A 16585-nucleotide genomic window follows, 5' to 3' on the forward strand; every position below is an offset into this window, starting at 1 on the left:
CAATTATGGCATCTGGTTCCAAGATGAAGAAATTGATACCTATAGTTGACTTCCGAACCATCCAAGTATGGAGGCTGCTGAAAAATCTGAAGAACCCCCAGTTCACAGTGGCCCCGAGTAAGAATTATGCTGACTTAAAGCTGGATTTAAAATGAGCAACGTTAGAACACCCAGCTAAACCCATCTATGGCAGACACTTAAGGTGTCCTTTTCTGATATAGATACTCAGGGACATAGATTCTAATTTAGTAAGTTGTCTGACCATGAAAATCTTACCTATTAGTAAGTTTATCTCACTTAGCACTGAAAAGATGTTAGAAAACGAATTCCATTATTTCAACTTTATCCATTGTCAAGGAAACAAAATTAGAGGTCTGAAACTCATCTACTTAAAGGTTATTATAAGATCTTTTTGTTAGAACAGAAATAAGTTCGGTGGTGATGGTTTTAGAATTCAAAAAGAGTAAAGTGCACATGTTAGCCTGTTAGGTGTCTTTAGAAGAAAGGGCACTTAAATAAGGAAGAGAAAAGACATATATCTCTGGAGAGGATAATAGCACCAGAGGCTGTGGGTAGAGCTTTGAACTACTTGTGTCCTGAGCTTGAAATATCACCAACATTTCTGAAAGCTAGCTTTATAGATTTTGATTTGTATTTGACTACTCAGCATGAAATGGACTGGAATTTTTCTGTGACCCTAAAAGCTATAGAAACCATGCATTTTCTATTTGCTGTTAAAGACTATTAAGAGTGGCAGATATATATGACTGTAATGATGGTTATGTAAATTTATATTCTGACTGAGGTCCAGATTTTGGCTATATCTGGCTATTCTTAGCACAATATAGAATGGTCCAGATAATATTAACTCAAAGAAAAGAAACACAAATATCTTTAAAATGTCTATCATTAAGTTAAAACTTAAATAATAGTGGCCAACTCTTAAAGAGATGTCACCCTTATACACAGAGTTCATTTGTTTTTTGAGAAAACCCTTCCAATTCTGGAAGATCAGGCATTTATCAAACGCTGTGACTCAAAGTTGAATTTAATCAGTTAATGCTGAGATTAGCCAGATTCTAGTATGAGCTGTAGGTGTTTGAAAAAAAAGAATACAAATACTCTTTATAAACAGCAAAATAAAAATTCCAAGTGGGAAAGAAAAATAAACCTCTCTAATCAAAATGGTAAAGATACTCTATCCAGGGAGTCTCAAAGAATATTAGGACAATGATTTTGGGAAATTCAGCCAGGAGGATCGTTCAATTTATTTTATTTATTTTCAAGGTTTATAATCCATGGTCTTTGGAGAAAAAAAAATGTGTTAATTACAGGTGTTTGACAAAATGCAACTGGTTATCAGGGAGCTGGAAGAAGCAGAAAGCCTGAGTAGGATCTGGGTATAAAGACCACATTTAATTGGAGATGTTCAGAAAATGTCCTTTTTGGTGTTGGAAAATTGAATATCAAAGCTCGAAACTATTGTATAAAATGAAGACTTGGAGCAGGAAGAAAGCAAATGACCATAAGAAATGCAAAATGAGGACATTCTTTGAAGGGTTTTCTCAGATCATTCTTTATATCTAATTATCTGATTAAGGTCAATTTGGGTTCTCAACACTGAGTAGATCTGACCTTGTGTGTGAATCCAAAAGCCCCAGCTTTGGGCAAGAAACTAGAGCTTGCTATTAAGCATTCTGGGACAGTCTTGCAGAAAAAATACTTGAAACAGAAGTATTAGACGTTACCTCAACATCCAGATACCCCTTCTTTGAGGTACATTTCAAATGCAATCTCATTACTATGTAATGATAACTTATTGAACACTTATTGAGAAAAAATTTCATGCCAAGTACTGTCTACACACTTGAGTATTTTTTGCTATTGTTTTTGTTGTTCTTAAAACTCAATTCCCACTCCAATCAGTTTGGTAAGTTTTTTAAATAGTCTGCTATATTTTCCTAATGCGGAGACTAAGTCACAGAGAGGTCTTTAAGTAACATGCTCAAGAACACAGTTAGTAGATGGTAGAGTAAGGACTGAACCAGATGATGCCTTATCTAATGATCCCCAACTAGATGTAATTACTTCTTCCTCTGAAATTCAGCAACATTTTGTACTTCTTATACTTACCATATCTTATGTTGATCTTAACTGTAATTACCTGACTACTTTTTGCATCTTCTCAACATTATAAACATGTCAAGAGGTATAATTAATTATCACTGCATCTCCTTCTGTTGTCCTTGAGGCCTGTTTAATACCCTACATGTATGAGGTGTTTGATAGATTTTGGTCATGGGATTGAATTAAATGGAGTGAGAGGCTGATCTGTCCAATCACTCACCACTACTCCATCCATACTATGGGAAACACAGCCAAATGGACCCTACTCAATCCTCTCTTCCGCCCTTCAGAGAGGCGATAGAGAGCTTGAACTCAGTAAGGAGACCAAGGGCAGATTTCCATTTACATCTCATCTCTTCTCCCCACTTCCCCAACAAAATTGACCTAAATGAAGTGAGATCTTTCATTCATTTAATTCAATTCCCTGGCATTTCACGTTCCAGGATAACCTTTAAGAGATTAGACAAATGCTGGCAAAGCTCGATATTCTACGAAAGTCTGGTTGGAGTAAAAGTCAATGGCAGCTAAAGATAGTTTACAAATGGACAGACTCTCATTTCTAATAAACTCGGGTGAAATGTGAGAGAAGTGCTTATAGCAACTTACAGAAGACCCAGAAGGAGTGCAAGTTCAGAGGCCTGACCTGCTCAGGTAAGGGGCCAAGGTCTACCTTAGAACTTTCCCAATTCCCTCCTACCTATTCCTGTGTGCTTAAGAAGGCACCGACATTATGTTCTGTATCCATACCTTCGAATAAAATTAAAAATAAGCTTATCTTTTTATACAACCAACTCCACTTCTTTTGCCCCTTTGCCTTTTGTTTAAGGACAGGCCAACCAGGATACCTCTCCTCTCACAGGACTAATGCTTAAAGGATTGGCCAGCTTTGGGGCCAACCAGCAACAGAAAAGTAAACACTAAGGAAGAATTATGTTTACAGCCAATCTTCAGCCAGCTGAAAAATATTAAAAAGTTAAAGAAGTTAACCTCAAAGTCATAAAATCAGAGAATGTTAGAAATAACAGTGACTTTGACTACCGCATTTTCCAGCCCCCTCATGTTTCAATGAAGACACTGAATGAAGCTCAGTGAGGGGACACAATTTGTTGGAAACCACACAAAGAAGGAAAGAACTACTGACACACGCAATAATGTGAGTGCATCTCCAAACCATCATGTTGAGCTGAGGCAAAGAAGCCAGATGGAAATGAATACCTACAATATTATCCCATTAAGTTCCAGGACAGTCAAGACTAAGTTATGGGGACAGAAATCAGTATTTGGCTGGGAGTGCGGGGGTTGGGATATGTGCTGGAAAGGGGGCCCAAGAGAACTTTTGGTGGTTATGAAAATGTTCTGTACATTGATTGGGCTGCTAGTGACATGGTAGACGCAAGTGTCAAAACCTGTCCCACTGTACCTCTACAAGTGACGTATCTTGTTGTATGTACGTTGAGTCTCAACAGACTGGTTTAAAAAATTATTTTTTGTCCTGAAAAGCTGCACAGGGTGTGAGAAAGTGGTGCTGCTGTGTGCCTCCCAGGCCAAGCCTGTTGGCGTCCACAACCCTTCTTCCATTTCTTTTCCTTCTTGCTGCAGTTGTACTCTTTGGAACCAAGCCTTGGTGACTGGTCCTGGATGGACTAACTGAAGCAGCATAAGAACATGAGAGGCATTGAACGGGATTCACAGTTAAGTCCAAGACATTAAATCATCAGCTCACAACTACTCTGGAGACAGCCAAGACTCACACAAATTTCAAGCAAGACAAACTAATGATTATTAGCCCCCCCCCCCAAAATGGGAGTAGTAAATGAGTGAGCTAAATAATATTAGGTGCCATTGGTAATTCTAGAAATAATATGAAAGAATGAAAGTGTTCCCCATTTAGTTCTTCTCAAGCCTGCAAAGGCCTAATCTAGTCACATACTATAATTATAATGTATCCCTAGGTATGGCATATTTAGCAAAAGCATGCAAGTGAGACTTGGAAAAATAGAGCTGTTAGGATTGCCTGTGCATTGGTGCTATATATAGAGAGATGTATAGCTTTGCTCTGGCTTCTCTGGAATTCTTCTCTCTACAGGCTGTTTTCTCTTCCTTTTGAGCAGTTGAACTCTGCTTCATCAGAGGCCTTTCTCAAAGAAGTGGGGGCTCTTGACAGTAGTGAACTTGAATGTTCTGCCTATTAAAAACAGGGCTAAAGAGAGAACACCTTCTGACCTACAGGCCCTGTCACTCCTTGTCTCTAATGCCTGCAGCCTGCACCCTATTTACAGCACCTAGGATTCCCCTTGGCTATAACGACTTGGTGACAGTCCGTAAGTCCTACTCCTAGAAAAGCCATTTTGCACAGCCAGAGTCAAAATGCAGTTGCCTTGGGTTCTAGATTTCGCTCTTTATCTCAAGACTTTATGAACAATTTACAAATATTATCAGCTGAAGAGAAATAACCTAATGCTCCTCAGGAAAGGCAGCTCTATTTTAACGCCTGTCTTGTGTGCTGCTATCTCACAATGTCAATCATGACGTATATATTCTAGCATTTTTGGGGGGGGGGAAAAACCTTTCTGTTGAAAAAATATAGCATGATACCAAAGTCCCAACACTTTTGATTCCTAAAATTCTTGGATATGCCAGTAAACCATATTGAAAATTCCACCAAAAATATCTAGATCTATAGCCTTTGAAGACACCCATGCATTGATTTGTTGCTTGTTTGTTTGCTTGGTTCCAAACATTTCTTGGGGTTTTAAACTACTTTTATTTCACTAAAGGTACAGATGGCTCTTTTTAAAAAAATTTTTTTAATGTTTAATTTTTTAAGAGAGAGAGAGCAAGCTGGGGGGCAGGGGGGCAGAGAGACAGGGAGACAGATATTCCAAGAGGGCTCCTTGATGTTGGCACACAGCCCAATATGGAGCTTGAACTCACGAACTGTGAGATCATGACCTGAGATGAAACCAAGAGTCAGAGGCTTAACTGCTAAGCCACTCAAGCTCCCCTAAAAGTACAGACGGTTTTTGATGGTTGGCATCTTTGCAAAACTATCTTATTTATTATTATATACTCGTCAGATAACTAACTGCTACCCTAAAGGTAAGAACTGAATTCCATCGTGTTTAAAATTAATACATTCCAGCTCTGAAAATTAAGTTAAATATCCATTCAATCACTTAAGAAATAAATGAATATAACAGAAGAATGAATGATATGACGACTTTGTCCAGAGGGATCACACTAGTTGGGAAAAACTGTAGCAAAAGCAATGGATATCACCATTTAAAGTTTCTTCTCAAAGGAAGAAGCACGTTTAGAAATTACTACTAACTTTTGGTCAGTCTGATTTATTCTCTTAGGCACTTGTGTCTCATTTCCAACCAACTGAAGTATCAAAGTAAGTAATGACAACTTTTATATCCATTATTTCTACGTAATATAATGTCCTTAGGCTTGAAGTGTTCCCTAAACTCAAATTTAAGTACATTATGGGGGAATTGTTCATTAGTCTATGGTATGTACCCATGTGCCTTTAAATTTCATTTTACTCATTTGTACTAATTGACAGACTATATCTCCTGGAAAGCCTGAAAAATCTACTAATAGGCAATTGCTTTATATGTCAGTGTGATCATTTGCATTTCTAAACCTTTAATCTCATTAGATACTTAATATTTCTCTTGTTATTTAACAATGGAGCAAAATTTGACTGCCATTTTGCTATTTATGACATTTGCCAAAAAAGAAAAAGCCTCTTTACTACTAGGAAAGAGCAATATGATAATAATAGTATTAATTAAGAATTATTATAACAGTAAAAGTAATGATGGCCAATACCCTGACTTCTGCCCTTGGGTCTGCCAACCAATTATTTTTGGGGCCTTAGATAAGTCACTTCTCAGAGTCTTAATTTTCTAACCTAAAAAATACAGATGTGAACATCTGGTCAATTACAGGGATGCTGTGCACATGATATATAATAACACTTTCAAAGTGTTTTAATTTGTTGCTATACCCCAATTGTGCAGAAGTTTCCTCCAGTTAACAGTGGTGGCAACCTCAACACATTCATCACCATCATTGTTGTTATCATTATTGGCATTGACACAGGAAGGAAATGCCTAGAAACCATAACTGTAAGGATACTTGTGGAACAAGGCAAGCACATTTCACAATGCATTCACTTCCTAAGGCTCCCCCCAAAAAAGTACCACAAAATGGGTGGCATCAAACAATGGAAATCTATTCTCAGCTTTAGAGAATATACGTCTGAAATCATGGTGTCAGCGGCCCCTTCCAAAAGCTCTAGAGGAGAATCCCTCCTTGCCTCTTCCATACCCTGCTGGCTCCTGGATTTTCTTGGCTGGGAGAAACAATCCTAATCTCTACCTCTGCCTTCATGTGGCCTTCTTCTCTCTGTGCCCCCATATCCCTTTCTTCCTCTAATAAAGACACCAGAATGATTTCATCTTGAGATTCTTAACATCTGCAAAGACCCTATTTACAAAAAAGTTCACATTCTGAGCTTCTGGGTAGACATAATTTTGGAAGAACATTGCTAGTTCCAATAAAATGGTAAAGTTTGACTGAGGACCTATGTTAAGAATGTTAAGGCTGAATTCAGGAGTAGTGAGGAAGAATACCAAGATCGTGGGGAAGGCGTAGAAAGTGGACATGCACTTGTCATGTTCTTGACATCACTGATCATTTATCTATGAGGCAAGTGAGACCTAAAGAAGATTTTTACTGCCCCTGGTCAGTCAGTGGCAAAGTTGCACTAGAAATAAAATCCCAGGACTCAAAATTCAGTGTTCTTTCCACTACACAATTTAATAATCTCCCATCTGAACACCTCTCTAGAAGTTATTACTAAAAATATAAATATAAGACCTTGAAAATTACGGACACCTTAATACTTATGTTGATTTAATCGCTCAGATTAGAGTCGTTAAGAACCATTTGGCTGATTTCCAATTTCAGCTCTGATAGAGTAACTGGTATCATACTAACCTTCCACCTGAGAACAAAACAAAAGCTGGATAAAACTTAATGGAAAAGCTTTGGAAGATTTGAAGAATTGGGGTAGCTGAGGTCAATGTACCTTAAGAACAGTATTACTAGTCAAAGGACATTTCATGATGCCAAATGGCCAATTCCATAGGAATGTTTTTTAAAAATCTTAAATTTGGAAGCATTTAATAGTATACCTTTAAATATATAAAGCAAAGAAGTAGAATTAAAAGGACACATAGACAAATCCATATTTATAGTCAGAAGTTTTTTAAGTACCTCTATTTCTCATGGATATAATAAACAGACAAAAATCAGTAATATAGAAGATTTAAAAACTTGATTTAAAAACACGCTTAAAAAAACTTGACCTAATTGATATACAGAACCACTTACCCAATTATTGGAAAAGATACCTTTTTTTTCAAGGGAATATGGAGTTTTAGCAATATTGAACATGTGCCTGGAGCACAGAGCAAGTGTATCCAAATTTCAGGAGACTGAAATCATTTGGAATATGTTGCCTGACTCCAGTAAATCCAGTACAAATTAGTCCCCCAAAATATAAACAGAAAAATCCTCCACATATTAGATTTTCAGCAAGGCACTTATAAATAACCATAAGTAAAAGAAGAAATCACAGTAAAAATCAGACAATAAGTTGAAATAAATAATAATGAAAATACTACATATTAAAACCTCTAGGATACAAAAATTAACTTGTGTAATGTAGCTATATCATTTGTTGAGGAATATATTTGAGAGCCTTAAATGCATATATTAGAAGAAAAAGAAATACTTGAAAATGGATAATCTATACTTTCCTATGAAGAAGCTGGAGGGAAATGAAAAATTAAATAGGAAGTAGAAAGAAAAGCATTTTTTAATGGCATAAAAGAGTTATACCCCCCAAAATAAACAAATCCTGACATGTACTCCTCCAAGAGACTGAAAGACTGATTAACTTTTAAGAAAATTATCAAAAAATTTAACAAAAAGAAGAGACAAACAATATTAGGATTGAAAAATATCCCACAGACATTAAAAATAAAATCAGGAGATACCATGAACAACTTTATGCCGATACATTTAAAAATGTAGATAAAATGGGCAAATTCATTGAAAAATAACTTATTAAAACTGATACAAGAAGAAATAGAAAATACGAACAGGACTCCATTGAAGAAATTAAATTTTCAATAAAAATATACCAGAGTATAATCTCCAGGCTCAGATGGCTTCCCTAATAAATTCTTCCTAATATTTAAGTAAGAAGTGACAACATTTCACCACAAACTCATTCAGAGATTAGCAACAGAGGGCAGACCTCCTACCTTGTTTAATGAGGTCAGCATAAACTTGAGCACCTGACAAGGGGATTACAAAAAATTTACAGAACAACCTGTCTTATAAACACACACATGCACACACACACACATGCAATATCCAAATAAGGTACAACAGCAGATGAAACAGTCACATGGGAGAGGGCTTTTGTAATTATTCCCCTCATATTTCCCTCATGTCACTCTTTAGAAGGAGAACAGTCTTGTGCTTCTGAGGTAGAGACAAGTGTGTTGTTTACTGGAAAGGAAGCACAAGAGATGTACACCTCTCGAGTCACATGTATTTAGTAAAGCCACTGGGGAAAGCATCCTAGTACTCTATATTGGCAGTCCTCACTGTGGTAGCTCATTGAGATGGGAGCTGCAAGAGCGTGAGTCGGAGATTGCTAGGTTCAGTCTCGGTTCTGCCATTTGTTGGCAAGCTGATGCTCAGTAGGTAGTTTGGCCTCTCTCTGCCTTTGCTTTCTTGTGTAAAATAATGGGTTATAGACATTTATCTGCAGGTAGTTAAGGAGATTAAATGAGATGATGGGTGTGGAAATGCCTAGTACACATTCTGGCACATGAAATTGCCTAGGTACACATAGAGAGATAAACATTTTCCCAGAGATGGAGATATTATTTGCATTATTTACTAATTAGTGTCACTTAAAGTCATTATTGTTTGCCATTTTCTATTTGTTAAGAGCAATACATGCATGTCTCTAAAAGATTATCATTTACTGTTGCAGCTGCTTGTAATGTGTCTTTGTGTCTATCAGATGGCATGTCGATGAGACCGCATTCTGTGCCTGTCACAAAATACTAGTTAGAGACACACATAGTAAACTATTAGGGGAGGGAGTGGAGGTGTCCAGTAATCAATAGAAGTGCCCTAGATACTCCATCATGAATCAGAGAACATCTATTTGAAGAATTACCTTGACAAAACCCTCTGGGGTGGATCAGAGTAAACAAGTCATGAAAACAGCTTTGACTCACGAGACAGCACCAATTGAGGAAAGACTGAGAGTCCATAACTAACTCTAGGCTTACATTTCCTCATCTATGCCAGACCTCTGTGACCTATATCTTTATGATATCTTTGCAAAAAAAAAAAAAATGTCCTTGCCTGAAAAACACTTTCCTTATGCCCCTGCTTGGAAAATTGTCACTCATCTTTTCAAATCACACATTCACTCCATCAAAAATGTTTATGAAGCCCTTTGTATGTGCCAAGTGCTATGCTGGGCAGTGGGGTTATTATGATGGTGAACAAAGTCAGACCATGAACTTATTTATGTGCCCAGGCTCTACACCGATGTCCCTGTCAAACTTGCCCTGGTTGTTCCCTCCTGGGTACCCAAGGCTCTGGGTGTACACATTCTGGTATTAGAGAATATTCCCTGTGTTTACCATGGCTGTTTCCTCAGCCTTGTGGGGAGCTCCATGAGAGGAAGGCCTAATTTCATTCATCTTTTCTTCCCCGGGGCACACTTTGGAGTCTGACACATAGTGGGCGTTCAATAAATGTTTGTTGAATGAATCATTCGTTATTCATAAGGCCTTGATACAGTCAAATCTTTTAAATGATTCTGCTAATGAATATGAGAGAAATTAAAACAAATACACTCACATATTTTTGAGGTATTCTTTGTTTTCTCCCTATTTTATTAGATTTTCTTAGCAGTCCTAGCAGCTAGTTTAAAAGTACCTACAAAGCTAATGTCATTGTTTGTTAAAAAGATGCACAGTATACTTATACTGTGAAATTTATAGGTGAAATTATGCCTGATAGACTTTTCTGGTTTAAGATTATGAGAATTTGGGGGGGTGGGAATGGAATGAGCTTCCATTAAATTGGAAAAGAGCTATGCATGTGAATGACTTGATAGACCAGAGCATTTGTTGGGCTTCTATACTAATCAACAATATTCATCTAGAAACGTCAAGTGGTAGAAGAAAATCATAGAATTTTACTTCACAACACCAAAGTCTGGCACATCCTCCAAACACAGATAAAATTGTTTATTTAGAAACACACTTAGTATATCTCTAAAAGTTTCCTGAAATTTGTGAACATATGCTGAACTGTTCTTGAAAAATTTAAGAATGAAAACAAGCAAACAATAATGCCTGTTATTACTTGTGCCAAAAAAAGAAGAAGCCATGCTTTAAGTTGTACTAGGTAGACCCTAGAGGCTTCAACATAAAAAGCAAGGGAAATTTGGAGATAAAGAGAGATGCCGTTTCTATTGACTTATTTTGAAATAAGTAAAATGTTTAGCCTTTTTTCACCATGTTATAAATTATATACAAAAGGCCCGAAGATTGAAAGCATGAAAGTACCTACTTGGTCTGGTGTTTAGATCCTTTCAGATGGGCATGATACTGTTCTATGGAGTTTAGAGAGACACTGCAGATGGTACATCTGTAATTGCGCCTCAGACCTGTGGACAACAGACAAACTTGATTAGCTGTGTCCTTGCCATCAGCTACCCAAACGCATCCCGGAATCTCTAAAAGTTCAGGACAGAGTATTAGAGGTCATCTGGTCTACCCCACCTACATTTCAATTCTCCTTCCAGAGCCCAGCCAACACATCCCTCAGCAAAAGTTATAAGCAGGTTGCTCTCTTTCTGGATAACTAAAATTAGTAGAACATGCTTCTTTGAGATACAATGTTTCTGGAAATTTTGTAACACAAACAAAAGACACATTCTACTTTTTCCTTAAAGCACAGAGACATGGTAACCTGTCCTCTCTCCAATGAAATTTGAGACTCCAGAGAAAAACGGTCTCAGTTACTCTTTCAAACCTATTCCAATGGCAGAATCAGAAATTCAGCTTTAGACTTCATTCGAGTTCTTCCAGAATGATCTTATGAAATGTAAATACCCAAGAGAAATACAATAACCTATTTTACATAAAAGTTTACGTTCCACCAAAGAGTTTAAAAGAAAGTTATTCATTAATTTGTTTATTAATTAAATTCATTTGATTCATTCATTAATAAAGTATCAACTTTGGACTGGGCTCTAGGGATTCCAAGATGAATAAGATACTCTTTGCTTTCGAGTAAAAACCTTGACTTCTTTATAATATTGGTTCATCTAGAGTCAAACACATTAGAAAGTAGCTTTAACCAAAAAGCTTTAAACATTGCCACAGCTCAGAGACCCACATTAAAGATATTCCTTGTGTTATAACGTCCCATTAGAGTAGAGAGAAAAGTAAACTTGAAGAGATGAAATTTTGGATTTAAATCCTGGCTCCAAATATTCCTGGTTATATGATCTAGAGGAAGTCACATAATTTCTTCCTGACCTCAACATGAAGAAAAAGCCATTCACATCACAAGGTTGTTATAAGAATTAGGTGAATAAAATATATTAAAATGATGATCAAGTGATAGTTGTTATTAATTTTCTCCAAAATTCTATGTCTTACTATCATGAGAGCCAGAATTATAAACAGCTGTAGCATTTTTTCCCCCTGATGAGTGCATGCCATTTTCTTCCTAGGAGAAAAACTATTCCTATTTTTCTATAAGGAAAATAATTCACAGTATGAGCAGAATTTTGTAACCTGCAATCTGATAAATTTACACAAATTATTTGACTTCTCTGGATTTCTGTTTGCTTAAAGGCTTTTGGGAAGGATGGAGTGAGATAAAGCATGTATGAAAGAGTGTCTGGTACATAACAAGTGATCGACATAAATTAGCTATTATTATGATTTCAAAGAGATGTTAAATTGGGACTCTCATTGCCAATGTCCCAGATGAAGCCCGAAGTTGAAGCCCTATACCCATATTAATAAAGTGAAGTATGGGCACCCCAGTTCAAAACATCTAAAGAAAATAGTCAAGAACCAGTTTCCAATCCCCAGCTGACCAGCTACCACCTGTCTAAAAAGACAGTGGAAAGGAAAAAGATAAGTAGAGGATTTCCTAAAGGAGACATATTGAACTGTGAGTTTTACTTACCCTCATCCATGTGAATTGGGGGTGTCCCTCTCTGTCACCTCAAACCTATGGGAAAAGAATTCAATGGAACTCCCTAGAGAGTTCGAGAAATGCCTCCTTACATTTGGGAAGCCATGTGCCAGACTCTTTACACCACCTACAAGATCCAAAATGCTAGAGTCTATGGCTGGTTAGCCACCTTGATGGCAAAGCAAGAAACGTGGCAAGATTGGGCATGGCCTGTATTCTTACAGCTTGTCAGAATAAAAGGTATACACTTTTCCACAGACCATGTGTATACTGTGTATCAGTGGGGCTAGTTGGTGATGTCTTGGATATTGGAGTTGGAGGCAATAAGACCTGATCAGAAAAATGTTAAGAATGTTAAGAGTGTTCAGCTTGCTATCCTGGGGCTCAAAGTGACCCCAGAGGAGATACTTAGCCCATATCAAGTAATGCTAGGTCCCTGAGAAAGCCATGAAATCACCCCATGAAAAGAAGAGTCTATTTGCAGCCTTTGCCAGGTCTGGCAGCATCTATACCAGCCTTGTGTGCATATCTATCAAGCCAACTCTTATCCTTTTCCCCTCCTAACCTGACAGCCTGCATCCCTCAGCCCTCAAAGAACATGAGGCAGCCTTCTGAGCTACAGGGATAAAAGCAAAAGCCCTCAGAGGAAAAGAGAGGACCCTACTAAACTGTCTTTTTTCACAGCAAATAGGCAACCCAAGCAAATCTGAGCTAAGAGTGAGAGTGGGGGGGAAGGGGAAACGAACTTTTAATAAAGTTTGGATATATATATATATATATATATATACATATCAATTGATGGCATAGGTCTTTTATGTATGTAGGAATTAGAGTAAATAACTCTTTCCAGCTTAAAAGTGAGTAAAAATTCATGAAACTTATCCTACTTTTCATCCAAGGAGTAAGGAAGCAATTAACCCCACAGAGATGATTTGAAAAGGCAGCAGAGGGCAAGAATAAGGTTACATTCTGATTATATCCCTTGAGCCCCGCTGACAGATTATTGCAATACCATCAGTAATGTGACAAACAGCAGAACTTCCTGGAGACTTTCAAATTTTTAGGGTCCCCATGCATGTTTCAGGGAAACCCATGTGTCCTGTTATATGATAAGCCGGACTGGCCAGTGTAAGGACTAAACTGTTTTCGTTTCAGTTTCAATTACATAATTGGACACTGATTTACCTAATTGTGACTCAGGTAAGGGTCAATTCAGTTATGGGGAAAAACAATAAAGCCACAGGTCTCTAGGATCTCCCTGGGAAGCAATCGAAGGGACTAAAAGCTTTCCAGGCACAGGCTGACAGTTCAGAGAGGCAATAGACAACTGCAGACTCGATTACCTCAAATAATGACTCCCTACCTTCTGAGTGTGGATACATCCTCCAGCGATTGTGCTGAAATGCAGATTCCCTGGCACAGATTCCAGAGATTCTGACTCTATAATCTTTGGATTGGGCCTAGGAATCTATAAGAAGTTTCAGAGCTATAACCGAACTGCCACCACACATACGCATAAACACACACACGCTTTAAAAAGTGCTGGCCCATTTCTTCACACTCCCTTTGGTAACCTGAATTTGTTAGGACAATACTGGGTCTTAAAATAAAACAAACAAACAAACAAACAAACAAAGCAAGCTTCTATAAAGAAGAACTGTACTTACATCACCTTTCCATTTCACAGGTGTGCATGACTCAGAAAGATGACAGTAGTCCCTAACCCAGAGACTAGAAGTTGTCACAACCAGCATGTGAGCCGTTTGAATGCTTATCCAAGGCTGATCCATTCTTTCTTTTATGTATGGAATCAGAATATGAAAACCAGCATCAGGCTTTCCTCTCTCCTGAGTTTTCCATCAAGGCTGTCATAATAAATGGTAACTACTATTTATATGGGTCCTCTTCAGGCTACAGACTAATCAAAGTTCCCCTCATAACAAATTGAGGTTCAGCTTGGCAACCAGGCATAAATATTTATGTTTAAAAATGGGTGTTCTTAAGATCACCAACAAATCCAAAAAATATTCTGATCTGTGCTTTCCATTACAATTCTCATGCTCTGCAGCCCAAGAGAGGCGTGGGCAGGAAATAGCTGGTACTTTATTATGATGTAAACTACAGGAAGCATAAACTAGAGAGGCACTGGGTAAAAACAAGAACAAAGGCAGAGAAGGGGCAGAGGAGTCCTCCCCCACACATGACACAGTGTCCTTGATGGGAAGTTAGGGCTTTATTAATGCTCAGTTGAAATCCTAATTAGTTTGGAATTATACAGCTTCTTTTTCCTCAGAGAACTAGAGAATCTTATTAAACAAAAATGCTAACTTTCTTATTCAATTCATTTTCAGTACAATACCCTATTAAGAGTATCCTGAAACCTCTGCATACCTAAAAGTTACTTCTGCAGGATTCTCAGTGTGTGTTGGAAACTATAGTCACTGTTGCAAGGAGCTGACAGTCAGTTGGAGAGAGAAGATATGTACACAAATAGCAACACTGCAAGGTAGGTCATAAAAATTACCACAGTCATGATGAGTGGAATGGATGGGAATAGAGGAGGAGACGGTTTCTACCTCAGAGAGTCTGGAAAAGCTTCTCGAAGATGCATCACTTTTGTATTTATATTCCTAGCAGAGTGTGTAAAACAGATGGTCCTGGAGTGTTTAGCAGTATGGGACTACTCAACGTGTCTTTTCAAGTCTAGCAAAGGCAGACTTAAGATGCCCCTGCAACTTCAGTTGTATCCGTTTATATTAGAGAACCATCACTGCACCTTTATTACAATGCCAGGTAATTTCGCTGAATGCCAAGATTGTAGGAGAGAATAAAAGAGACAAAATAATTTTTTGATGGAGCTAGTCAGGTTTAAAGACAAGAAACAAGTAAATGAATAAAACGCAATTAAAGATTGTGAAGGTGTCACAGAGGATGTAAGCAGGATAATGAGAGAGAAACAGGGAAAAAGAGTGGTTTTGGGTAGAATGGTCAACAGAGTTCTCTGAGAAGTGTGAAATGAAACCAGAGGGATGAGATTTAGGTTGTGATGTGAAAAACTGATTAAAGAGTTGCCCAGGGAGGAGAATGAACACCAGGCAGCGAGGACTTGGAATGCAAATGGGCTAGGACTATTCAAAACCAACCAACCAACAAACCAACCAACCAACCAAACAAACAAACAAAACGAAGCACCTGCCAAACCAGAATTTTATATTCTGTAAAAAAATCCTTCAAAACTGAAAGCGGAATAAGAACATTTTCAATAAAAAAAGAAAAAACTAAGAGAGTAGATTTCCAGCAGATCTACATTATAGAAATGCTATAGAACATTAGGTTAAACATTATATAATGTTCTTCAAGTGGAAGGCAAATGGCACCAGATGTAAATTCAGATCTACAGGAATAAATGAAGAATACCATAAGTGACTAATATGTGGGCACCTATCTTTTTTATTCATCTAAATTTGTTTCAAGACAGAAAGCAATAAAAAAAAAAAAAACCTGTAATGTTGTATTGTGTGTTGTGGTGTTTATAACGTATCTATCTATAAAATATATGAAAACAATAGCACAAGAATGGATAGGAGTAGAAAATTACTGTTAAAATGTCATATTTTACATAAAATGGTAAATGTTAGTTCTAAATACACAGTGGTCATTTAAGGATGCATATTACAATCCCCTAGAAACAAATACAAAGATATAAAGCTAAAGAGCCTATAGAAAAAATTAAATGGGATATTAACCCAGAAGCAGGAAAAGAGTGCGTAAAAAGAAAACAAATGGAAAATATTGAAAATAAATAGCAAATGGTATAGCTAAACTCAACTATGTTAATAATTATGGGATATGTAAATGGACCAAACATTTAAAAGGCAGAAATTGTACATCTGGATAAAAACCAAGATCTAAATATACACTATTTTCTAGAGGTATGCTTTGTACATGTATATGTTGAAAGTAAAGAGATAGAAAAAGACATACCATGCAAGCAGTAAGCATATGAAGTGGAGGCACCTATGTTAATATTAGGCAAAGAAGATTTCAAGACAAGAAATATTACTAGCTATAAAAAGTATGTTTTATAATGACAAAGGGAGAAATCCATTGGGAGAACCTAACAAAT

The 16585-nt window shown here is 37.2% G+C and overlaps 1 protein-coding gene across 1 annotated transcript in view; it reads right to left on the reverse strand.

Annotated features, from left to right (window-relative positions):
• Nucleotides 1-16585, reverse strand: part of ZMAT4 (zinc finger matrin-type 4) — a 338356-nt gene that overhangs the window by 21801 nt on the left and 299970 nt on the right. Inside the window, exon 6 of the mRNA XM_039253399.1 lies at nucleotides 10816-10912. Coding sequence (XP_039109330.1) covers nucleotides 10816-10912 — 97 coding nt within the window. The remainder of the gene's footprint in view (nucleotides 1-10815; nucleotides 10913-16585) is intronic.

Source organism: Hyaena hyaena, unplaced genomic scaffold (genome assembly GCF_003009895.1).
Source record: "Hyaena hyaena isolate Hyena2069 unplaced genomic scaffold, ASM300989v1 scaffold_446, whole genome shotgun sequence".
NCBI classification, from domain to species: Eukaryota; Metazoa; Chordata; class Mammalia; order Carnivora; family Hyaenidae; genus Hyaena; species Hyaena hyaena.